The following is a 26,881-nucleotide window of genomic DNA, read 5'->3' as shown; positions in this document are numbered from 1 at the left end:
GTGGCTCATTCCTGTTTTGCATGTCAGTTAGGTATTTTATGTTTATTAATTGTTTCGCAGGCCAGGATTTCCCGTTGCTCTGTTTAAGAGTACTCTTGGTTGCTGCCGCTGGTGAGTCTGTGTAATTGCAGCTTGTTCCCATATGTTCAGCCTCACCTGGCTGCTAGTTGCATCTTGTCAGTTTGGAGTCATGCAACAGGGCAGCTGCATGAGATTATTAATTAGGCCTCTCTGTTATATGCTGGCTCAGTGCTATTCACAGACGCTGGTTATATTTCTGGGTTTCCAGTCTGCTTGAGTTCTGAGCTTGGTTCCTGCTAGTTCCTGAGCTTCCTGTGTCGATTCCTGTGTCAGTCCCTGTGTCGATTCCTATGTCTGATCCCATGTCCTGCCGTGAGGCGTTCCTGTCCTGAGGTCCAGTACCTTTGCCTGTGCCTGGTCAAGTTTCTGGCTTCTTGGTGTCCACCGGTCTGTCGTTTGGGATTCTGCCTGTCCTCCAGTTCTGAGAGTCTGTGTCAGCAGCATTGGGAGTTCCTGTCCATTTGCCAGTATTCGTACCGGTTCCGTGAGTAGCGGCACTGCCGCGTCCGTCGACCTAGGCCGCTGTATTCCCTTATTATTTGTCACTGGTGTTTTGCAGAGGGTTCTGCTTATGCTGTCACCGCCGGTACACAAAAGTATTGTGTCGGCGTGTGGTCAGCATTTCCTTTGTTGTTCTTTTCCTTTGGCGGCAAGCCGCACATACTTTGGTTTTAGGTTTGTTAGTAGCCCCTGGCCTTGTTGTTTAGTCAGAGGGCCCCTTGTTATCACCCTGTCTCGGTTCACTCTTTGTCTCTCATTAAGACCTGAGGGGGCATCGAAGTTGGGCAGACGTAATCCGCCCTTCAAACGCGGCTGCCATGGGCTTAAGCAACCATAGTCTCGCAAGAGTGTACTGACAGCACGGGCGAGACAACGGAGATAGGGCGCCAGAGGCTATTCCCTTTCCATTCCCCTTTCCCAGCATTACGTCCTGGTGCTCTGGACTCGCTTCATAACATCTCCCTTGTTCTGAGCACCAGGAACCTAACAGTGCTTTAGCCTGTGCTCCCAGGATTCCTGCTGTTTCTTGGTTCCTCCTGATCCTGCTTGGTCGGTTCTCTGTTGCTGCTGCAGCCCTGCCGTTTCTTGCCTGCTACTGCCTGTGGAAGCGCTCCTGGAAAACCCGGTCCAGTAAGACTCTTTGGGCACAGTCGGCCCCGGGTCTTCTGCCTCGTCTTTCAAGCCACACTCCACAGATCTCCTTCACCAGCCACGCCTTTGTACCACTGACCACAGCCTGCAGATTATTATCTTCAAGCCTCGTTTTCCAAACCACAGTCCACAGTCCTTGTCTCCAGCCACGTTTTAAACTACCATCCACAGTTCCACAGTTCATCATCTACAGTCTCGTCTTTCAAGTCGCAGTCCGCAGTTCTTCACCTCCAGCCACGTCTTTAACCATTGTGCTTCAGCCTCAGTTCCCTACCTCAGCCCTGTACATAATAAATACTTTCCATTGACTCTCAAAGCCCGCCTACGTTCTTCATTGCTCCGTGTCCCATGCGAAGGAACTATATCCAGCCCCCTCATCTGGTTCATTCACAGCCTGCTACCTCCTCGGGCAAATCTCAGCTGCCGGATCCTCAAACCCTGCCAGACGTGACAGTAAGCAATGGCCCAATGGATTCGACAGGTGATCAGGCCTCAGGAGGGGATTCAACTGCAGATATCTGGTCTTGCTTAAGTAAGCAGGAGGCCACACAATCTCAAATCGTGCAGTTCATGCAGAGTATGTCCGAACGTCTCGATTCTCTCTGTGTTGCCATGACGGCACCTCAAGTATCTACAGCTGCTCCCACAATGGCACCTCCGGTCCTGCTTCCTCCTGTACCAGTACCACTTCCACGTTTGCACCTCCCAGTAAATTTGATGGGAATCCAAAACAATGCCGCGGGTTTCTTAACCAGTGCGAAATCCAGTTCGAACTACAGTCGGCCAACTTCCCATCAGCACGAACCAAAGTAGCCTATATAATTTCTTTACTTACCGGGCAAGTGTTGGAATGGGCTTCACCTTTGTGGGAGAGGATGGATCCCATCTTATCTAACTATCTATCCAGAATTCATGGCCACCTTTCGAAGAATCTTCGACGAACCGGGCAGGACTTCTGTCGCCTCATTGGAGATCCTGCGCCTGCGTCAGGGCACGCGTAGGTCAGTCAGTACGTGATCCAGTTTCGCACCCTTTCCTCAGAACTGAACTGGAACGAGGAGGCTCTCATTGCAGCTTTCTGGAGCGGTCTCTCCGAAAAGATCAAAGATGACCTTGGAACTCAGGATGTACCTGATAAGTTGGATAAACTAATTTCTTTATGCAATAAGTTAGATCTGAGGTACAGAGAACGCTGTATGGAGAGGTTGCGGTCAGATCGCCCTAAGCCTAGAGTTGTTCTTCCACCAACACCATCATCACCAACTGTGGAAGAACCCATGCAGATTAATCGCTCCCACCTCTCCAATGAAGAACGTCAGAGACGGCGACAAGGGAACCTCTGCCTGTATTGTGGTGCATCTGATCACTTTGTTAAAACTTGCAGTCTACGTCCGGGAAACGCCTGCTCCTAGTTTGTGCTGGAGAGGTCAAGCTAGGAGAATTCTCAGAATTACATACCAAGAAAGAGTCTGTCCTGTTAACCCAATTGGAGCTCCCTTCTTCTTCTCTTCTCATCCCTGCACTACTCGACTCCGGAGCCGCCGAAAGCTTCATTACGTCAGCTCTGGTCAAACGATCTGGAATACAAATGGTTCCTTTGGATCGTACCATTTCTGTTACCGCAGTGGATGGAAGTTATATCCCAGAGGGTATTATATCCTTTCGTACTATTCCTCTCAAACTGAAGGTCGGAGTTCTCCATTCAGAAAAAATCTCTTTCCTTGTAATTCCTAAAGCCTCTCATGAACTAATCCTAGGGTTTCCATGGTTAATCAGACACAATCCCCACATAGATTGGCAAACTATGGATGTTCTCTCTTGGGGACAAGACTGCTTTCAGAACTGTTTACCTTCAGTTAGACCTCTCTGTTCTTCCAACCCTTCCAGCCTTCCTGTGGAGTACCAATCTTTTCAAGATGTTTTCAGTAAGCATGGGGCGGACACCTTGCCCCCGCATCGTACTTGGGATTGTCCCATTGAGCTAGTACCCGGTAAGACTCCTCCCCGAGGTCGAATTTACCCTCTCTCACTTCCCGAGACACAGGCCATGTCGGAGTATATACGGGAGAACTTGGAGAAAGGGTTCATCAGGTCTTCTACATCTCCGGCCGGAGCAGGGTTTTTCTTCGTCAAAAAGAAGGATGGGGGGTTGCGGCCCTGTATTGACTATAGAGGTCTCAATGACATAACAATTAAGAACAGATATCCGTTACCTCTGATTCCAGAACTGTTCGACCGTGTTAAAGGAGCTACTGTATTTACTAAGTTGGACTTACGGGGGGCCTACAATCTTATACGTATTCGCCCAGGGGACGAATGGAAGACGGCATTTAATACCCGCGACGGCCATTACGAATACCTGGTAATGCCTTTTGGCCTATGCAACGCCCCAGCCGTCTTTCAAGAGTTCGTTAACGAAATCTTCAGCGATCTCCTCTATGACTGCTTGGTAGTGTATCTGGATGACATCCTCATTTTTTCTAGGGATCTGAAGACCCACCGGGAACAAGTCAAAGAAGTGTTAACTCGTTTACGAAGGAATCAGTTATTCTGTAAGTTAGAGAAGTGCACCTTTGAAGTACCCACGATTCCATTCCTCGGTTACATTCTTTCAGGGCAGAGGTTACAGATGGACCCCGCTAAAGTCCAGGCGATTCAGGATTGGGCACTTCGAGCTACCCTTAAAGGAATTCAACGTTTCCTGGGGTTTGCTAACTTCTACCGAAGATTCATTCAAAATTATTCTTCTGTCATAGCTCCTATAACCGCATTAACTAGGAAGGGAGCTGATCCTGCCAAGTGGTCTCCGGAGGCTTTGGAAGCTTTTTCATCTTTAAAGGAGGCCTTCACGACTGCTCCAGTTCTTCGACAACCCGATCTCAGCCGTCCGTTCTTGGTGGAGGTTGATGCCTCTACTGTAGGAGTAGGAGCAGTATTATCCCAGCTTTTCGAGGACAAGAAGGTCCATCCTTGTGCATTCTTCTCGCGAAGATTCTCCCCCGCTGAACAGAATTACGCTATTGGGGAACAGGAATTACTGGCAATTAAGTTGGCCTTTGAGGAGTGGAGGTATTTGTTGGAGGGAGCTCAGCATCCAATTTCGGTGACCACGGATCACAAGAACCTCCTGTATCTACAGTCAGCCCGATGTCTGAACCCACGCCAAGCAAGATGGGCACTCTTCTTTACCTGTTTTAATTTTAAACTCAGTTACAGACCAGGTTCCCTCAACAAAAAGGCAGATGCATTATCTCGCTCCCTAAGTTCAGAAGAACCCTCTGACCGTTCAAAAGAGCAATTTATCCTGGAATCCACCTCTTTTTCTGCAACTAATACCTCTCCACTTCCTCCTCCAGGGAAGATCTTCGTTGCACCAAATCTTCGCAAAAAACTTCTTACATGGGCTCACACCTCCTCCTTCATGGGCCATGCGGGCGGTCATAAGACACTTAAATTCATTCAACGCTCCTACTGGTGGCCTCATCTCAGGACTGACGTTCAGGAATTCGTAGCTGCCTGTCCAAAATGTGCCCAGCATAAAAGTCCCAAAGGTCCACCAGCCGGGTTACTCCATCCTTTGCCGGTACCACTAAGACCATGGACGCATATTTCTATGGACTTTATTATAGATTTACCTATGTCTGGTGGGCGGAACACCGTATGGGTCATAGTTGACCGATTCTCTAAAATGGCACACTTTGTTCCTCTGGCTAATCTTCCACCTGCATCCCAGTTGGCAAAATTGTTTATAGCAGAGATCTTTCGACTCCATGGTCTACCCCAGGAGATCGTGTCTGATAGAGGTCCTCAATTTGTGGCCAGGTTTTGGAGATCCCTATGTTCTGCTCTTGGCGCAAAATTACACTTCTCCTCAGGATATCATCCTCAAACGGATGGTCAAACAGAGAGAGTGAACCAGGATCTGGAGACTTTTCTGCGTTTATTCATGTCCTCCTCACAGGACGACTGGCTGGACTTCCTCACGTTCGCAGAATTTGCCCATAACAATCTTTATCACTCTGCCACAAAATCTTCTCCATTCTTCATTAATTATGGTTACCATCCAAGAGTTCCTGACTTCCAACTTCTGCCTACGCTCGAGGTTCCGGCCGCAGAGTCAACACTTCATCAATTTACCTAAGCCTGGAAACAAGTTCACAAGACTTTGCTCAAGACATCCAAGAGATATAAGACCTATGCAGATCTGAAACGAAAAGCTGTACCAAGCCTTAAGGTAGGAGATCGGGTTTGGGTTTCCACACGTAACCTAAGATTAAAGGTTCCTACAAAAAAGTTTGCTCCCAGATTTATTGGGCCTTACCCAATCGAAAGAGCGTTGAATCCTGTGGCTTATAAAGTGAAATTACCTCCGCAGTTAAGAATTCCTAATGCATTTCATATTTCTCTCTTAAAACCACTGGTACTTAATCGGTTCAGAACCACTCTGCCTAAATCACCCAAGATCCAATCAGCACATGGAGATGAATTTGAGATTCACAAGATCCTCGATTCTCACAGACTTTATGGTCGCATCCAGTACCTTGTTGATTGGAAAGGGTATGGGCCAGAGGAGAGATCTTGGGTAGATGCAGAGGATGTCCATGCTCCAAGACTTCTTCGGACATTTCATGCCAAGTTTCCAACTAAACCACATAGGTGTCCGGATTCCACCCGCAAAAGGGGGGGTACTGTCAGCGTCCGGAGTCTTACCGGTACGCTGGGGCCGCAGGGCTGGCTTCCTTGGCGTTGTGCGTGCAGCGTCGGAGGTGGGCTGCTGCGCCGGATCCGTGGGCAGCAGTAGCGGAGGTGAGGGGGTCCGCTCGTGGCGGCGGGACGCCGCTACAGTGGGTCGCTCTTGCTGAACCGTTGCTTGGAGACCAGGGGCAGTGAGCAATGTGGCTTTGCAAAAAGGTCTGCATTACTGGGCGCCGCCATGTTGGAGACCAAGTTTTAAGCATAGTTCCTGTTTCTTCCAGCCAATCCAGGGGAAGCTCTCTCTATAAAAGGGGGCTGGTTTAGGACAGGGATGCCAGTGCTTCAAGTTACAACCCTGTTGTAGGTGCTTTAGCCTGTGCTCCCAGGATTCCTGCTGTATCTTGGTTCCTCCTGATCCTGCTTGGTCGGTTCTCTGTTGCTGCTGCAGCCCTGCCGTTTCTTGCCTGCTACTGCCTGTGGAAGCGCTCCTGGAAAACCCGGTCCAGTAAGACTCTTTGGGCACAGTCGGCCCCGGGTCTTCTGCCTCGTCTTTCAAGCCACACTCCACAGATCTCCTTCACCAGCAACGCCTTTGTACAACTGACCACAGCCTGCAGATTATTATCTTCAAGCCTTGTTTTCCAAACCACAGTCCACAGTCCTTGTCTCCAGCCACGTTTTCAACTACCATCCACAGTTCCACAGTTCATCATCTACAGTCTCGTCTTTCAAATCACAGTCCGCAGTTCTTCACCTCCAGCCACGTCTTTAACCATTGTGCTTCAGCCTCCGTTCCCTACCTCAGCCCTGTACATAATAAATACTTTCCATTGACTCTCAAACCCCGCCTACGTTCTTCATTGCTCCGTGTCCCATGCGAAGGAACTATATCCAGCCCCCTCATCTGGTTTTATTCACAGCCTGCTACCTCCTCGGGCAAATCTCAGCTGCCGGATCCTCAAACCCTGCCAGACGTGACAATATGAGCACAATACCCTGGTGATACTTCTCCAACCCACATGGTCTTGCTTCCTCGAGTATACCTATACCGAAAATACCTTCCACTGTTGGCTATTTGGCGTACAAGTTCAGAGTCTGTGGGTATCCTATCAGCTCTGTGCGAAAAAGCCATGGTCTGGTTATTCCAGGTCGCTTCCCAATTTCCCGGTTTTCGGTAATTGGAAATGTTGAAACACACTAAGGATCTATCTACATGATACTGGTGGAGCTTCAAACTAGGGGGCCTAGAAATATTAAATTTCTTGTCCACCGGTCTCCCACCCCGTAATTCGAGTACCTCATCTATTGCTAAAGGGTATGGTACTAATCCTGACTTGCTCTGACCTTGAGGTACTTGTGAGCACACCCAGCATTCTGTCTGGTTTAAGACCTTACCCACTAGTGAGTGGTAATCACTCAATGGATGACGGTCCATGTTGATATTAAGGCTGGACTGACATCTCTGGATGCACCCATCCTCGACTATGTTCTCACAATTCCTACAAATGCAATTTTCCTCAGCCAATAACCCTTCACAGTGCCTCCGAGCTCCCTGACTACCAGATCGCTTTCTGATACTCGCCTTTGCTCGAGTGATGTGTTGCTCTTGAGATTCTACAAATCAATCCTCGCCATCAGAACCCATTCCAGATCCTTTCTCGACCTCTCTGGGACCTTCACCGAAACAGACTGTCCTGGTCAACAACAGGATTAACAGGAAAACCCGGAACGCAGTCTCTTGGGGTAAGTCCATCTTGTTAAGGGAAGAGAATGAAACAAGAAGGGGGAGAAAGGGAAGGAGAGAAGGAGGGTAGTGGGAAATGGAGAAAATAATAAAAAAACTGGTGCGACAACCGCCTCTGGTCTTGTTGTTCTCCGCGCTCAGGTGCCGTGACAACAGTCCTGCCTCTCAACCTTCCCGGAACAGACACTCCAGTGATACGATGTTCTCTACACTCTTCTCTTTGTCACGGGTTCTCTCTGGGTCAGCGACCTTCTTACAGTGGGACGAGTGGACCCAAGTCTCTCTTTTGGCAACCTTTAATGCTGTCGTGCTGGTTAGTAAGACTTGGTACGGTCCTTCCCACCTGTCAATAAGGCAACCTGAGCGTAGAAAATTTTGAATCATTACATAATCCCCAGGTTCAATGTCATGACAATTACTGTTCGGTAGGTCAGGAATCACCAGCTTTAGATTTCTGTTTTGATTCCTCAGCTGCTGGCTCATCTTAACCAAATATTTTACAGTCACTTCGTTATTGCATTTCAAATCATCCTGGGGGTCTATCATTACATGGGGTTGTCGACCAAAAAGAATCTCAAAGGGTGACAGGTTAAGGGGGGACCTGGGAGTGGTTCTGATGCTGTACAATACTAGTGGCAAAGCTTCTGGCCACAACAATCCAGTCTCAGCCATCACTTTGCTCAGCTTGTTCTTAATAGTGCTGTTCACTCTCTCCACCTTCGCACTTGCCTGTGGTCGGTACGGAGTATGCAGCTTGCTATTAATTCCCATCAGTTTGCACATAACCTGAAAGACTTCACTTGTAAAATGGGTACCCCTATTGCTTTCAATTATTCTAGGGATACCATATCTACACACAAATACCTGCACAATTTTCTTTGCAGTGAACGTAGCAGTATTTGTGGCAGCAGGGAACGCTTCTACCCAATTGGAAAACACATCAATACAGACTAACACATATTTTAAATTCCTACAGGGTGGTAACTGTATGAAATCAATTTGTATTACCTGAAAAGGGCCATCTGTCGGAGGGATATGGGATGGTTCTGTTGGTATTGACTTTCCAATATTCTTCCTCAAGCAAGTAAGACATGTCATTGCTCTCTTACCCGCATGAGAAGAGAATCCTGGCGCACACCAGTAGGCTCTCACCAGCTTACACATACCCTCTTTACCCAGATGAGTCAGACCGTGTGCCGCCTCAGCTAAGCTTGGAAGATATGCTCTGGGGGCCACTGGCTTACCCGGTCCACCTGTCCAGAGTCCTGAGGACTCCTGGCCATACCCCTTTGACCTCCAGACTGCCCTTTCCTGTGGAGAACACAAATTTTGCATTTTAATTAATGTTTGTGTGTTGATTGTGTTGAATGTCATCAGTGATGTGATATCTGTTTGTATGGGGGTGCTGGCTGCTGATTTAGCAGCTTCGTCTGCTCGGCTGTTACCAAGTGAGATTGGATCTTGGTTGTAAGTGTGTGCTTTGCACTTGATAACAGCCACTCTGTTTGGTTCTTGTATCACTGTTAGAAGCCTTTTTATGTGGGATGCATGCGCTACAGGTGTGCCAGCTGCCATCATGAAGTTTCTGAGGCGCCATAGGGCCCCGAAATCATGCACTACTCCAAAGGCATACCTAGAATCTGTGTATATATTGGCTGACTTACCCTTGGCCAATTCACACGCTCTGGTTAAGGCGACCAGCTCAGCAACTTGTGCTGAGTGCGGTGGGCCCAGGGGTTCAGCTTCTATGATACCTCTGTCATCTACGACTGCGTATCCAGTATACAGGTCTCCCGAGTCCGTCTGTCTGTGGCAACTACCTTCACTGTAAAAAGTAAAATCTACGCCTTCCAGTGGGTTGTCACTAATGTCAGGTCTTGCAGTGAAAGTCTGGTTCATGTATTCCATACAATCATGCTGTCAGTGTCTGCACTAAATCCTCCTTCACTATCATTCTCATCCTCCACCCTTTGTGCCTGTCCAGGCACACCCGGCAGATAAGTTGCAGGATTTAGTGCGCTGCATCTATTTATGGTGATGTTTACAGGGGCCATTAGTGCTAATTCCCACTTTGTAAACCGTGCAGATGAGACATGTCTGGTTTGGGTGGAGTTCAGTAAGGCTGATACTGCATGAGGTGTATGGATTGTCAGGTTGTGTCCTAACACTACGTCTTCGCTTTTACTTACTAGCAAAGCTATCGCTGCAACACTTCGCAAGCATGTGGGGAGAGACCGCGCTACGGTGTCCAACTGTGCACTGTAGTAAGCTACCGGCCTGCTGGCATCACCATGTCTCTGGGTTAGGACACCTGCCGCACACCCAGCACTTTCCGTACCGTACAGTTCAAAGGGTTTCACATAATCTGGCATGCCTAATGCAGGTGCCTGTGATAGGCACTGTTTGAGTCTCTCAAATGCCAGTTCGGACTCATCTGTGTGCGAGATCCGATCTGGTTTGTTCGAAGAGACCATTTCTTGCAAAGGTAAAGCCAGTATGGAGAACCCTGGGATCCAGTTTCGGCAGTACCCACACATTCCAAGAAAAGTGCGGATCTGTTGCTGGGTTTGTGGCAGAGTCATGTCGTGAATCGCCTGTATTCTATCAGCGGTGAGGTGTCTAAGTCCTTGCGTCAAGCAATGTCCCAAATATTTTACCCTGGTCTGGCACAGCTGCATCTTATCCTTTGAAACCTTGTGTCCCATATTAGAAAGGTGAAACAGAAGCTGTTTCGTGTCTTTCAAGGACGATTCGAGTGAATCAGAACACAGCAGTAAGTCATCTACATACTGTATTAATACTGATCCGCTCTCAGGTTGAAAGGATTGTAAACAGTCATGCAAAGCCTGGGAGAAAATACTTGGGCTGTCAATGAAACCATGGGGTAGGCGAGTCCAGGTGTACTGTACTCCCCTGTATGTAAATGCAAACAGGTATTGGCTGTCAGGGTGCAGAGGGACCGAAAAGAAGGCAGAACAGAGGTCAATGACAGTGAAAAATTTTGCAGTAGGGGGAATTTGCATGAGGATGACAGCTGAATTTGGCACTACGGGGAATTGGCTCTCAACTATCTTGTTTATCCCCCTTAGATCCTGCACTAGCCTGTAACCCCTCCCCCAACTCTTTTTCACAGGGAAGATGGGACTATTGGCAGTGCTGGACGTCCTGACTAGGATGCCCTGTTGTAGCAACCGCTCTATGACGGGGTACACTCCTAATTCCACCTCTGGCTTCAGAGGATACTGAGGGATTTTTGGAGCTATCCTACCATCTTTTATTTGCACTACTACTGGAGCTACATTCGCCATCAATCCAGTGTCTTGTCCATCTTTGGTCCAGAGGGATCCCGGTATTCGTGAGATCATTTCCTCTACCTTTGATGGACACCTGTCTATAACAGCAGAGTGTGACATTAGCCTTTGTGGGGTGTCTAACATATCCTGCACTTCCTGAACGTGATTCTCGGGTATATCCAAGAAGACACCCTCAGGAGTACAATATATAACACACCTCATTTTACACAATAAATCTCTCCCAAGTAGATTAGTCGGAGCCGATGCAGCTAGCAAAAAGGAATGCTTGGTCTGCAAAGGCCCTATCGTAATCTCCGCAGGTCTACTCAAAGGGTAGTGTTGCACTATTCCTGTTACTCCCATTGCCAAAATTGTTTTCCCCGTGGTTTTCATACCTACCGTCAAATTTAACACTGACCTGGCCGCCCCTGTATCTACAAGAAAAGGTAATGATCTACCAGCTACATCAACTGTGACCTCAGGTTCACTACCAAGGCTAGCAATCAATTTCACTGGCTGCAGACTACAGGTGTGGCCCAACCCCTATTGTATATTGTGACCCTCCCGCAGCGCACTGGCAGCTACAATATGTGAGGGGGGTAACTGAGAATTTTCGGAGGTCTGCCAGTCCCTCCTAGGTGGGTACCTCATTGTTTCCCCTGTATGTGGCTCATAACTTCTCCTATGCGATCCCTGATCCCAATTATGTGTATTATAGTGTGGTTCATATCCTGGTCTATGGGGTCGGTATACCTTATGTGTGTTTGTATACCTACAATTCCGTGCAAAATGTCCTTCCTTCTGACAGTTATAGCATACTACTACACGTGACTTACCATCAGGGATCTGGGGTTTTGGCTGATGCGATTTTGTTGTAAGAGCATTTATACTTACTGTCATCAGCTTATCCCCCCCTGAGACTCCCTGTGCTTAATGACGTTCCGATCATGCTCGATAGCGGACTCTCTTAATGCAGCCACCGAGATACCTCTCCAGTTAGGTAGAGTGGTTTGTACCCTTGTTCTTAATGTCTCTTTTAACCCGTCCATTAATACTGACACAGCTACCTCCCTGTGATGTACATTGTCCTTAATGTCCTCGATCCCAGTGTATCTAGCCATTTCCTGCAGTGCTCGATGGAAATATTCAGATGCCATTTCACCTTCTTTTTGTCTTATGGAAAAGATTTTATTCCATTTGACAACAGTAGGGAAATATACTCCTAATTGCAGATTTATTTGTCGTACATTCTCCTGTGTGTACTCATCAGTGAGAGGTACTTCTGCGTCTAATTTACAATCAGTAATAAATTTCGCGGGGTCAATATTGGAAGGTAAACCTACTCGTAGCACAGTTCGCCAATCTTTGTTTGTGGGTTCGGTGGCGTTACCTAACTCTTTAATGAACCTCTGGCATGCGACTAGATCCTTTCTGGGATTGGGAAATTCTGACATAATTGCCCTCAATTCTGTCCGGGACCAGGGACAATGCATAGCAGTGTTCCTGATGGGAGTGACTCCCTGAGCGTCAGTCCTCCCATTGGGGACTGCGATCACCCTGACAGGACTTAATTCAATTACATCATTCTGAGTTGACTCCACAATCTGAGGTGCTATTGTCTCTGCGTAATGTATGGTACCGTACTTACCTGTGGACACGACCTCACTTATCCCTCCGCTAGGGGACCTTACTACTGCTCTTACTGGTTGGGCCGTGCCCACCTGAGTATTCTGTATGGTGGCTGCTAGAGAGAGTGCCGATATCGTGCTGGGCTCATCTTCTTGCTCACAGTCCTGAGGAAAGTTTAAAATGGGATAGAACTTGCAAGGGTTAGCGTTAGTACATTTATCATCTATACTCTTATCGGATACCAATATGCCATTGTCTGTAGCCATTTTCTCCCCCACAATATACGGTGGTGGTGGTGCGGTTGCCATCGTTTTCCTGCTAGGTTTGGAACCTGCTGCGTGAGCTAATTCTCTTTGCATATCGCCCTCTTGCTGCCATAAGTTTAAACAATTTGTGTGTCTGACCCTTTGTTTTCGGGATTTTATCAGACATATCCTAATCCTTAAATTCTGCAATACCTCTGGTTCAAAACTGCCTACCATAGGGAATGGTTCCCTATCTCCCGCAGTCATACGTTCCCATTCATTGCACAAAACTTCTGTGTGTGGTCCATACTTCTCACACATTATGAACCTCGCTGACCCCCTGGGCCGCGGTATGTCAACCTGAACCCTGGTTGAACGTCCCTTACTTGAGCAACTGGCCCCCATATTTTGCAGGTATTGTCCTTTCGGCTAATCCCACAAAAAAACAAAATACTCAATATAAGGCAACGGTGAAAGTTCTCTGAGCGCTCTTCACCCGCTCACCACCCACGTTGGCCAGTGCTACCATACACTGTCGATAGCGAAGGCAATGTACCCAACTTAGGGCCCTATGTAACCTCTATTTACTAGAAGTTTCTGGGAATATTTTACCCTTTCCAGTAAATATAAACTGTTGGAGATTTCCTGAGAGAGACCAGCGAAAACTCCCTAAACCTTTATTATACACAAATCACGCTTGCGTATGCTATATACAGCGCTAATGATACCGCGATTTTACGCAAAGCTCGTAAAAAGGTTATCACGTTGCGCTAAATATTGCACCCATGAACGCGCGGTCCAATCGCACAGCGTATAGGTACTTGTTACTTATCCGCCATACGACCACTTGAATCGATTTTCAGGCTGCGAAACCTCAGCCGGAGCGTATAAAAAAAAACTAAATGGGTAAACCTTTGCTAACCCCCTGGGCCGCGGTACTCTAACACAATTGGCTACCTTGCTCCTTTGTACTTAAATCTATATTAACGTGAGTCAGCTGCCTCACGCCACCAAGTCTCCACTCACTTGATGTACCACTCGACGGGATCCCGAATTCCCTGGGTCCACTACGCTCTCTGTTATGTTTTCTCACTCACGTTCACTCATTCAAATACACTTTGGTTTTTCTGAACAGAAAATTATCTTTCATTCAGATAAACAGCTTTAGTACTAGAGGCAATACAGTAAAAAAGGTTTTATTTAAACTAAATCTTGGAAACCGAGCAATTTGTACTAATGCAGCGTGGCTACTGTCCCGCCCCTAAACTAAACAATGCTATTGTGTAATTTGTACTTAGCGGTCGTACCTTTACGCACGTTGCGTAAACACGCGACCGTGTGTATGTCTTTACGTTGCGTACGCAGTCCCGTCCTTTGTCCGAGACACGTGTACAGAAACCGTACGTCCGCAATAGTACAAATCCCACACTTCTATAAATGTAAACGATATTACCTATAATCGCTCACTTAACACAACACAGTTTCTTTCTGTATAAACCTTTTTAACTAGGCCAGACTGTGTTTGTGTTTTACGTTTACTTCCTTAATATTTATTCTATATTTTAACTAAATAGCAACAAATTTCTCCGCACAGGTCTAAATGAATCTAGTAATCAGTACTTATGGCAACAATGAGAGCAGGTATACAGAGTACAGGTGTACGCTTGTGTTGTGTGCGCATTTGGCGCCAAACAGAAATTCACAGACTTTTTAAATAGCTTTGCGTATTTACTCTACGGATCCCACCAGCATCCCTACAAACCATGCAGAGCAGACGCCATCTAATCAGCAATAAAATAGGGTTTCCAGTGTATCCTGCGGCCAGAAAAAGGTTTACGTAGGATACCTGTCCGCCCTTTGCTGATAGATAAAGTCTGCTTTAACCTGCTAGGCTGCGGGTATGTGGAAAAACCGGATGAAGCCCCCAATTGATAATGTCAATATTATCTTAAAACATAAAGCTATACCTTTAAAAACACTTTTACCATGGAGCCGCTGCGGCCGCTAAACTTAATATGCACTCTACGTACCTTTTACGCTATTTGAGTAATGAGTCCCGTACCATGTATGGACTCTGCGTACAAACGCCGCGCTGGGGGTACAAAGTACACGCAGCGCGTACACACTCAATACACTTTTAAACCTTATACAGTTAGGCAATGTAATACACTTTAAACCCTAGCAGGGAAAAGAGGACACAACACCGATTTGTAGTTAATCACTGGGTTCCGACACCACAGAGTAATATTTCTGAAAGGGGGTTAACAATACAAATTATGCACTACAATACAACAGAGTAAATGGCTGCAGTCAATGTACATAGGTGAGAATATTCGCATGCGCCTCCCGGTCCGGTCCTCCGCTATCAGGTAGATAACGTTAAGAGTCTTGTGTGTGGCCGGGCTGCAGCAGGCTTTATTTATACAAGTCTTCCAAAAGCAATACAATGGATACTGTAATCCCTTTGTCCATTGGACACAGGGATGCACCTTTACAGTACAGGAGAGGTCATAGGTTGATTTGAAAAGGTGGGCGATGTCTTCCTCAACTGCTCTTGTGGGTGGTCTCCTCTGGATTCCCGCCGCATACATAATATACAGTAAATACAGTTTATATCTATATTCTGCTTCTGCACATAACTATCCACAGGAACATGCGATCTTCCACAAACCAACACCGGAATGTTACCCTTAAATTACCCTACAGCTGGATACCAGACACCACCTTATAACCTTAGTCTGTCCCCTCCTATCATGCAAAGGCGAATCCCTTTCTTCTGGAATCATTTAAACTGTTGATACTTGCTGATGTGGTGCAGGGGGACTATGTGTACAATGTGCACTATTTGGATTAAATATGAATGTTTTGATAGCCCTCCATGCGTTCACAAACTCCGCCGTAAATACCCATACCACGCGCAGGACCGCGGGAGCGACCATACACAAATTGCGGATATGTGCACGCACGGCGGAACAAGTGCACGCGCAGTGGGCATGTGTGTGTATTTTATATGTGCTGCGTGTTCTGTAATATTTTTCGACTTTGACAGGAAGTTTTATTAATATGGCTCCCAGAGGACTGAGATGCAGAACCTCCAATAAAGTTGCAATCTAAGGTGGTCCTCTATGGAAAAGTTTTGAATTGCATTACCATGTAATGACGTTTGGAAGACCACAATACACTTAGATACGGTATCACCTAAGGGACTGAATGAAAAAATTTGTTGGAATACATTATTGTGATCATTTTGTTTAGTTACCTGTGGTTAAAACAACTTTTGAGTACACATGTATTAGGCAGTATTGGTTAGTTATGTTATGATACACTGTACCTGACGTTTGACTGCAGCACTGTGACTGTGGGTCACATCAGAGTGTTGTTGGCTCTGATATTATCTTCTATGATATTTTCTTATCATGTTTAGTACACTATGTTTCCCATGTGCATTTGTTTTTAATAACATATTTGACTTAGTTGGTTCAGTATGGTTTTTAATAGTGCGTGATCAATCATAGTGTGCGTGGACCGCCGGAGTTCTGATATCGGCTTTCTGGGTAGTCATGGCTATGCTAAAGCGTCACCACCTACCGAGATGGCTGCGTCTAGAGTCTCCATGGCATCATGGCAACGCTGTGTGGGGCGTGATCGCTAGGTGTCCGGAGGTTTCCGGAAGTGAGGGACACGTCACCACTGCGCGCCACGGAGCCGCTGGCCGGGTCGCGCCGCTGCACGTGCAGTTTGTTTGTTTGTTAATGTGGTTATAAGTAGGGTAAGTTAGCACTGTATGTCTGTCTGTCATTGGTGGTGATTATATTGCATATACATCCTGAAGACGGTGAGATGAACACCGAAACGTCGATGATGATGTAATTATGATGACTTATTGAAAACAAGCATTTTCACTAAAAATCCTCTGAGTGCCGTCCCTTTCGTTTGGTATAGCAGTGGGTGCACCACTTTTGAATTGGACACCGGGGTAAGAGACTGTGATATTTTGAGTGCCAGACACAGAAAAATAAATAAAAAATAAATATATATATATATATATATATATATATATAAAGAGAGAGAGAGAGAGAGAGCCAGGAGGAGACAAACAGCGGCACTCAGGAGACTCATTCAAGGTAGATGAAGTGCAAAAATGTTTAATCCATAATGGAATCGGGTGACCAACGTTTCGGGGCCGTGGCGCCCCTTTGTCAAGGTGATACAAATGTAAGTGTAAAACAACATACCTTATATGCAAGAGAAGACCCGCGAACAGGACACAAGCCGGGGGAGGGGGGTGGGAACCAACTCCGTCCTACACACCTTCGGCCGTGGTGACACCAGCGCGTCTAGACTAGAGATGAGCGGGTTCGGTTCCTCGGAATCCGAACCCCCCCCCGAACTTCAGCCTTTTTACACGGGTCCGAGGCAGACTCGGATCTTCCCGCCTTGCTCGGCTAACCCGAGCGCGCCCGAACGTCATCATCCCGCTGTCGGATTCTCGCGAGGCTCGTATTCTATCGCGAGACTCGGATTCTATATAAGGAGCCGCGCGTCGCCGCCATTTTCACACGTGCATTGAGATTGATAGGGAGAGGACGTGGCTGGCGTCCTCTCCGTTAGTAGATAGAGACACTTGAGTTGATTACTTAGTAATTTTGGGGAGCATTAGGAGTACTCAGAGTGCAGAGTTTTGCTGATAGTTAGTTACTAGTGACTGACCACTTTATTATTTAATATAATCCGTTCTCTGCCTGAAAAAAAACGATACACAGTCACATACCATATCTGTGCTCAGCCTCAGTGTGCTGCATGATAATATCATCTATGTATATCTGACTGTGCTGAGTGCTCACTGCTCACACAGCTGAATTGTGGGGGAGACTGGGGTGCAGTTATAGCAGGAGTACAGTGCACACTTTTGCTGCCAGTGTGACTGACCAGTGACCACCAGTATATTGTCTGCCTGAAAAAGTTAAACACTCCTGTGGTGTTTTTTTATTTTATTCTATAAACGCATTCTGCTGACAGTGTCCAGCAGGTCCGTCATTCATTATATTATATAAATATTTACCTGCAGTAGTGTTATATTTTTTTTGTTCATCTCTATCATCTTTATCATCTCTATATTAGCAGACGCAGTACGGTAGTCCACGGCTGTGGCTACCTCTGTGTCGTCAGTGCTCGTCCATAATTGTATACCTACCTGTGGTGGGGTTTTTTTTTCTATCTTCTTCATACTAGTAGTTTAGGAGTCTGCTGACAGTGTCCAGCAGGTCCGTCATTATATTATATATACCTGCAGTAGTGATATATATATATATTTTTTATATCATTATCATCTCTATACTAGCAGACGCAGTACGGTAGTCCACGGCTGTGGCTACCTCTGTGTCGTCAGTGCTCATCCATAATTGTATACCTACCTGTGGTGGTTTTTTTTTTCTATCTTCTTCATACTAGTAGTTTAGGAGTCTGCTGACAGTGTCCAGCAGGTCCGTCATTATATTATATATACCTGCAGTAGTGATATATATATATATTTTATATCATTTATCATCTCTATACTAGCAGACACAGTACGGTAGTCCACGGCTGTGGCTACCTCTGTGTCGTCAGTGCTCGTCCATAATTGTATACCTACCTGTGGTGGGTTTTTTTTTTCTATCTTCTTCATACTAGTAGTTTAGGAGTCTGCTGACAGTGTCCAGCAGGTCCGTCATTATATTATATATACCTGCAGTAGTGATATATATATATTTTTTATATCATTATCATCTCTATACTAGCAGACGCAGTACGGTAGTCCACGGCTGTGGCTACCTCTGTGTCGTCAGTGCTCGTCCATAATTGTATACCTACCTGTGGTGGTTTTTTTTTTTCTATCTTCTTCATACTAGTAGTTTAGGAGTCTGCTGACAGTGTCCAGCAGGTCCGTCATTATATTATATATACCTGCAGTAGTGATATATATATATTTTTTATATCATTATCATCTCTATACTAGCAGACGCAGTACGGTAGTCCACGGCTGTGGCTACCTCTGTGTCGTCAGTGCTCGTCCTTAATTGTATACCTACCTGTGGTGGGGTTTTTTTTTCTATCTTCTTCATACTAGTAGTTTAGGAGTCTGCTGACAGTGTCCAGCAGGTCCGTCATTATATTATATATACCTGCAGTAGTGATATATATATATATTTTTTATATCATTATCATCTCTATACTAGCAGACGCAGTACGGTAGTCCACGGCTGTAGCTACCTCTGTGTCGTCAGTCACTCGTCATCCATAAGTATACTAGTATCCATCCATCTCCATTGTTTACCTGAGGTGCCTTTTAGTTGTGCCTATTAAAATATGGAGAACAAAAATGTTGAGGTTCCAAAAATAGGGAAAGATCAAGATCCACTTCCACCTCGTGCTGAAGCTGCTGCCACTAGTCATGGCCGAGATGATGAAATTCCATCAACGTCGTCTGCCAAGGCCGATGCCCAATGTCATAGTACAGAGCATGTAAAATCCAAAACACAAAATATCAGTAAAAAAAGGACTCAAAAATCTAAAATAAAATCGTCGGAGGAGAAGCGTAAACTTGCCAATATGCCATTTACCACACGGAGTGGCAAGGAACGGCTGAGGCCCTGGCCTATGTTCATGGCTAGTGGTTCAGCTTCACATGAGGATGGAAGCACTCAGCCTCTTGCTAGAAAAATAAAAAGACTTAAGCTGGCAAAAGCACAGCAAAGAACTGTGCGTTCTTCGAAATCACAAATCCACAAGGAGAGTCCAATTGTGTCGGTTGCGATGCCTGACCTTCCCAACACTGGACGTGAACAGCATGCGCCTTCCACCATTTGCACGCCCCCTGCAAGTGCTGGAAGGAGCACCCGCAGTCCAGTTCCTGATAGTCAGATTGAAGATGTCAGTGTTGAAGTACACCAGGATGAGGAGGATATGGGTGTTGCTGGCGCTGGGGAGGAAATTGACAAGGAGGATTCTGATGGTGAGGTGGTTTGTTTAAGTCAGGCACCCGGGGAGACACCTGTTGTCCGTGGGAGGAATATGTCCATTGACATGCCTGGTGAAAATACCAAAAAAATCAGCTCTTCGGTGTGGAAGTATTTCAACAGAAATGCGGACAACAGGTGTCAAGCCGTGTGTTGCCTTTGTCAAGCTGTAATAAGTAGGGGTAAGGACGTTAACCACCTCGGAACATCCTCCCTTATACGTCACCTGCAGCGCATTCATCATGTCAGTGACAAGTTCAAAAACTTTGGGCGACAGCGGAAGCAGTCCACTGACCAGTAAATCCCTTCCTCTTGTAACCAAGCTCACGCAAACCACCCCACCAACTCCCTCAGTGTCAATTTCCTCCTTCCCCAGGAATGCCAATAGTCCTGCAGGCCATGTCACTGGCAATTCTGACGAGTCCTCTCCTGCCTGGGATTCCTCCGATGCATCCTTGCGTGTAACGCCTACTGCTGCTGGCACTGCTGTTGTTGCTGCTGGGAGTCGATGGTCATCCCAGAGGGGAAGTCGTAAGACCACTTTTACTACTTCCACCAAGCAATTGACTGTCCAACAGTCCTTTGCGAGGAAGATGAAATATCACAGCAGTCATCCTGCTGCAAAGCGGGTAACTGAGGCCTTGGCATCCTGGGCGGTGAGAAACGTGGTTCCGGTATCCATCATTACTGCAGAGCCAACTATAGACTTGATTGAGGTACTGTGTCCCCGGTACCAAATACCATCTAGGTTCCATTTCTCTAGGCAGGCGATACCGAAAATGTACACAGACCTCAGAAAAAGACTCACCAGTGTCCTAAAAAATGCAGTTGTACCCAATGTCCACTTAACCACGGACATGTGGACAAGTGGAGCAGGGCAGACTCAGGACTATATGACTGTGACAGCCCACTGGGTAGATGTATTGACTCCCGCCGCAAGAACAGCAGCGGCGGCACCAGTAGCAGCATCTCGCAAACGCCAACTCTTTCCTAGGCAGGCTACGCTTTGTATCACCGCTTTCCAGAATACGCACACAGCTAAAAACCTCTTACGGCAACTGAGGAAGATCATCGCAGAATGGCTTACCCCAATTGGACTCTCCTGTGGATTTGTGGCATCGGACAACGCCAGCAATATTGTGTGTGCATTAAATATGGGCAAATTCCAGCACGTCCCATGTTTTGCACATACCTTGAATTTGGTGGTGCAGAATTATTTAAAAAACGAGAGGGGCGTGCAAGAGATGCTGTCGGTGGCCAGAAGAATTGCGGGACACTTTCGGCGTACAGGCACCACGTACAGAAGCCTGGAGCAACACCAAAAACGCCTGAACCTGCCCTGCCATCATCTGAAGCAAGAAGTGGTAACGAGGTGGAATTCAATCCTCTATATGCTTCAGAGGTTGGAGGAGCAGCAAAAGGCCATTCAAGCCTATACAACTGACCACGATATAGGAGGTGGAATGCACCTGTCTCAAGCGCAGTGGAGAATGATTTCAACGTTGTGCAAGGTTCTGCAACCTTTTGAACTTGCCACACGTGAAGTCAGTTCAGACACTGCCAGCCTGAGTCAGGTCATTCCCCTCATCAGGCTTTTGCAGTTGAAGCTGGAGACATTGAAGGAGGAGCTAACACTGAGCGATTCCGCTAGGCATGTGGGACTTGTGGATGGAGCCCTTAATTCGCTTAACAAGGATTCACGGGTGGTCAATCTGTTGAAATCAGAGCACTACATTTTGGCCACCGTGCTCGATCCTAGATTTAAAACCTACGTTGTATCTCTCTTTCCGGCAGACACAAGTCTGCAGGGGTTCAAAGAACTGCTGGTGAGAAAATTGTCAAGTCAAGCGGAACGCGACCTGTCAACATCTCCTCCTTCACATTCTCCCGCAACTGGGGGTGCGAGGAAAAGGCTCAGAATTCCGAGCCCACCCGCTGGCGGTGATGCAGGGCAGTCTGGAGCGACTGCTGATGCTGACATCTGGTCCGGACTGAAGGACCTGACAACGATTACGGACATGTCGTCTACTGGCACTGCATATGATTCTCTCTCCATTGAAAGAATGGTGGAGGATTATATGAGTGACCGCATCCAAGTAGGCACGTCAGACAGTCCGTACGTATACTGGCAGGAAAAAGAGGCAATTTGGAGGCCCTTGCACAAACTGGCTTTATTCTACCTAAGTTGCCCTCCCACAAGTGTGTACTCCGAAAGAGTGTTTAGTGTCGCCGCTCACCTTGTCAGCAATCGGCGTACGAGGTTACTTCCAGAAAATGTGGAGAAGATGATGTTCATTAAAATGAATTATAATCAATTCCTCCATGGAGACATTCACCAGCAGCAATTGCCTCCACAAAGTACACAGGGAGCTGTGATGGTGGATTCCAGTGGGGACGAATTGATAATCTGTGAGGAGGGGGATGTACACGGTGATGAATCGGAGGATGATGATGAGGTGGACATCTTGCCTCTGTAGAGCCAGTTTGTGCAAGGAGAGATTAATTGCTTCTTTTTTGGTGGGGGTCCAAACCAACCCATCATTTCAGTCACAGTCGTGTGGCAGACCCTGTCACTGAAATGATGGGTTGGTTAAAGTGTGCATGTCCTGTTTATACAACATAAGGGTGGGTGGGAGGGCCCAAGGACAATTCCATCTTGCACCTCTTTTTTCTTTCATTTTTCTTTGCGTCATGTGCTGTTTGGGGAGTGTTTTTTGGAAGGGCCATCCTGCGTGACACTGCAGTGCCACTCCTAGATGGGCCAGGTGTTTGTGTCGGCCACTAGGGTCGCTTATCTTAGTCACACAGCTACCTCATTGCGCCTCTTTTTTTTCTTCTTTGCGTCATGTGCTGTTTGGGGAGTATTTTTTGGAAGGGCCATCCTGCGTGACACTGCAGTGCCACTCCTAGATGGGCCAGGTGTTTGTGTCGGCCACTAGGGTCACTTATCTTAGTCACACAGCTACCTCATTGCGCCTCTTTTTTTTCTTCTTTGCGTCATATGCTGTTTGGGGAGTATTTTTTGGAAGGGCCATCCGGCCTGACACTGCAGTGCCACTCCTAGATGGGCCAGGTGTTTGTGTCGGCCACTAGGGTCGCTTAGCTTACTCACACAGCTACCTCATTGCGCCTCTTTTTTTCTTTGCGTCATGTGCTGTTTGGGGAGTGTTTTTTGGAAGGGCCATCCTGCGTGACACTACAGTGCCACTCCTAGATGGGCCAGGTGTTTGTGTCGGCCACTAGGGTCGCTGAGCTTAGTCACACAGCTACCTCATTGCGCCTCTTTTTTTCTTTGCATCATGTGCTGTTTGGGGAGTGTTTTTTGGAAGGGCCATCCTGCGTGACACTGCAGTGCCACTCCTAGATGGGCCAGGTGTTTGTGTCGGCCACTTGGGTCGCTGAGCTTAGTCATCCAGCGACCTCGGTGCAAATTTTAGGACTAAAAATAATATTGTGAGGTGTGAGGTGTTCAGAATAGACTGAAAATGAGTGGAAATTATGGTTATTGAGGTTAATAATACTTTGGGATCAAAATGATCCCCAAATTCTATGATTTAAGCTGTTTTTTAGGGTTTTTTGAAAAAAACACCCGAATCCAAAACACACCCGAATCCGACAAAAAAAATTCGGTGAGGTTTTGCCAAAACGCGTTCGAACCCAAAACATGGCCACGGAACCGAACCCAAAACCAAAACACAAAACCCGAAAAATTTCCGGTGCACATCTCTAGTCTAGACGTCGTCTCCTGTCACTTCATGGAAACTGGAGCTTACTCGGCAACCGTGGCAACCGGCACTTCCTAGCAACCAGGCGTCGGATAGACGTCAGCGCTGCTGGGGAGATAATAAAGTGCAATATTGTGCAAAGAACAAATACAGTGCATACAGTGAGAACAAATATACATGTAAAACACGTCATTTGGAAAAGGGAACATGCTGGAACACTATTAGCTAAAAAAGTGGCTATAAGACTAAGGTCGGGAACAGGGACGGGAACATAGAAGCCACTATGAGTCCATTTAAGTATGCTACAGTGGCCACAACGATGTATTGAGCGCAATATTTCTATATGTTTATCGTGCACAGACTAATGTTTATACGCAGGTCTGCTTTACTACACCAGCCAGAGCGCTTCCTATGCCTGCCTCGGTAACTATGTTCCCGCCCCTGTTCCTGCCCTTAGTCTTATAGCCGCTTTTTTAGCTAACAGTGTTCCAGCATGTTCTCTTTTCCAAATGACGTGTTTTACATGTATATTTTTTCTCACTGTATGCACTGTATTTGTTCTTTGCACAGTATTGCACTTGATTATCTCCCCAGCAGCGCTGACGTCTATCCGACGCCTGGTTGCTAGGAAGCGCCGGTTGCCACGGTTGCCGAGTAAGCTCTGGTTTCCAGGAAGTGACGGCAGACGACGTCTAGACGCGCTGGTGTCACCACGGCCGGAGGTGTGTAGGACGGAGTTGGTTCCCACCCCCCTCCCCCGGCTTGTGTCCTGTTCGCGGGTCTTCTCTTGCATATAAGGTATGTTGTTTTACACTTACATTTGTATCACCTTGACAAAGGGGCGCCACGGCCCCGAAACGTTGGTCACCCGATTCCATTATGGATTAAACATTTTTGCACTTCATCTACCTTGAATGAGTCTCCTGAGTGCCGCTGTTTGTCTCCACCTGGCTCTATACCTATGATTCCAGTGGGCACCAGAGCATAACATTTTTAGGGTGAGTGCCGGTTCTAGCATCTCATGTGTGTGTATATATATATATATATATATATATATATATATATATATATACACACACACACACATGTTTAGGCAGGTGTGGACAAAATGCTGCAAAGTGAAAATGCTTTCAAAAATAGAAGTGTTATTATCTATTCACAAAATGCAAAGTGAATGGAAAAAAAAATCTCAATCAAATCAAAATTTGGTGTGACCACCCTTTGCCTTCAAAACTGCATACATTCTTCTAGGTACACTTGCACAAAGTCAGGGATTTTGTAGGATTATATGGCCTAATTCAGACCTGATTGTAAATGTGCGAAATTTAGCATATCTACGATCAGTCACACAGACGTGCGGGCATGGCCGGATTAACAATGGGGCAAATGGAGCTGCAGCTCAAAGCCCCCCATTGAAAATAGGCCCACAGAGCTTCCTGCAGTGCAAGTAGTAGCCAGTGCTGACAGGAAAAAAGACATTTCCTGTCAGCACATACAGCAGCTCACTCACCTACGGCTGCTCATTCACCCCCACCCCAAACTGGTTAGCCTGTGACCTGACCTCCGGCACCACACCACAGAATGATGAAACTACCTTCGTAGGGGGTGGGGCTTCGGATGGGCACAGGGGTGGAGCCTCAGAGATAGCTCCGAGACAGCAGCCTCCTGTCAAGACCCTTCCCCTCTTTCATGAGGCATGTTATTGTTGGGAAGCTGCAGCAGGAATGGTATGCTGCAGAAAAAGCATTTATGCTTTTTATTAAGGGGTCGGGACCTTGTTTTGGAAGGGGGCGGGCTTCAGATGGGCATGGGGCGGCGCCTCGGAGATAGCTCCGAGGCCCCATGCCCGTCCGAAGCCCTGCCCCCTTGCAAAACATTGGTACTTTAGGAGTAGCTCCCTACCAGCGCAGCTCCTGCGTTGCCCGGACCGCGCCCCTAAAATGGCGGCCAAAAGCCACCGGCCCGCCCCCTCCCACACAGCAAACACCTCTGCCTGTCAATCAGGCAGAGCCGATCATAGGGCTGAGACGGCCGTTGGCTGTCTGGCATGCGCCGGCGCACAGCAGCACCGGCGTATGCGCAGTTCAGACCTGATCGGCTGCTGTGCGAAAACACACAGCACCGATCAGGTCTGAATTAGACCCATAGTCAGGTGATAATAATCATTGTCATACAGTATGTAGGTTAAAAATCAGTCATTAACTGAAACAGAAACAGCAACATAGGAGGATCTGAGCAAGCTTACATCCATAGAACATCTGTGGTTAGTTTTCCAAGATGTTTGGAACAACCTCCCTGCTGAGTTCCTTCAAAAACTGTGTGCAAGTGTACCTACAAGAATTGATGCTGTATTGAAGGCAAAGGTTAGTCACTTCAAATATTGATTTGATTTAGATATCGCTTATGTTCATTCACTTTGCATTTTATTAATTGATAAAGATAAACTATTAGCACATCTATTTTTGAAAGCATTCTTACTTTGCAGCATTTTTTTCCGCACCTGCCTAAACATTTGCACAGTACTTTATATAATTAGAATTGTATAATAGCTTGGTAGTCACACTTGTACGTATGATTTCATTCATCTGTGTAATCATTTCCTTTTACCCACTCACTCTTCTATTTTTGTTCTTTACAGAAAATATGACAGCAAATGAAGATTACCGTTCTCTTGTCCATGGTCTCCCTAGTCTGGATTTTTCTGGGAGCAGTGTGCCCTGCAAACTGCTCCTGACTGGTGATACTGCATTCCCAGTGCTTGTGAGTCCTGGACAGCATGTCCTCATTGCTGCCTCTAAGTACGGGAAGGGCCGGATAGTGGTTATGTCCCATGAATCATATCTGAACGAACCACAATTTATGGCTTTTCTGAAGAATGCAATATCCTGGCTGAAACCATCCTCAGAAGCAGTGATTGGTGTTCATAGTGGCCTGAGTCTCCTTGCACAGACCCTGTCTACCTCTGGTCACAAGGTGGAGAAGATCACTGGTCTGAAAAAACATATAGGAGTTCTCTGTACAGATGGTTATAATGACAGTCAGGCAGAGGAGATTGTCTCGTTTTTGAAGGCGGGTGGAGGTCTGCTTATTGGAGCCCAAGCTTGGCACTGGTCTTACCAGCACAAACAAGACAACGTTTTGTACCATTTTCCTGGCAACAAAATGACGTCTGTTGCTGGGGTGTATTTTACCAGCAATTATGGAGAAAAAGGAAACTTTAACGTTAGTGATAACATGCCATGGAGCCCATTCTGCAATGAGTAAGTAGAACAGATTATGGCCCTCATTCTGAGTTGATCGCTAGCTGCTTTCGGTCGCAGCG

General features: G+C 46.7%; 1 protein-coding gene across 2 annotated transcripts in view; it reads left to right on the top strand.

Annotated features, from left to right (window-relative positions):
* Positions 1 to 26,881, top strand: part of LOC134932305 (TRPM8 channel-associated factor homolog) — an 88,421-nt gene that overhangs the window by 37,761 nt on the left and 23,779 nt on the right. For both annotated transcript variants that reach the window (XM_063926620.1, XM_063926619.1), the window contains one exon: positions 26,198 to 26,819. In XM_063926620.1, coding sequence (XP_063782690.1) covers positions 26,203 to 26,819 — 617 coding nt within the window. In that variant the 5' untranslated portion in view covers positions 26,198 to 26,202. The remainder of the gene's footprint in view (positions 1 to 26,197; positions 26,820 to 26,881) is intronic.

This window comes from Pseudophryne corroboree, chromosome 6, assembly GCF_028390025.1.
Source record: "Pseudophryne corroboree isolate aPseCor3 chromosome 6, aPseCor3.hap2, whole genome shotgun sequence".
NCBI classification, from domain to species: Eukaryota; Metazoa; Chordata; class Amphibia; order Anura; family Myobatrachidae; genus Pseudophryne; species Pseudophryne corroboree.
This window is presented reverse-complemented; position numbering and strand designations above follow the sequence as displayed.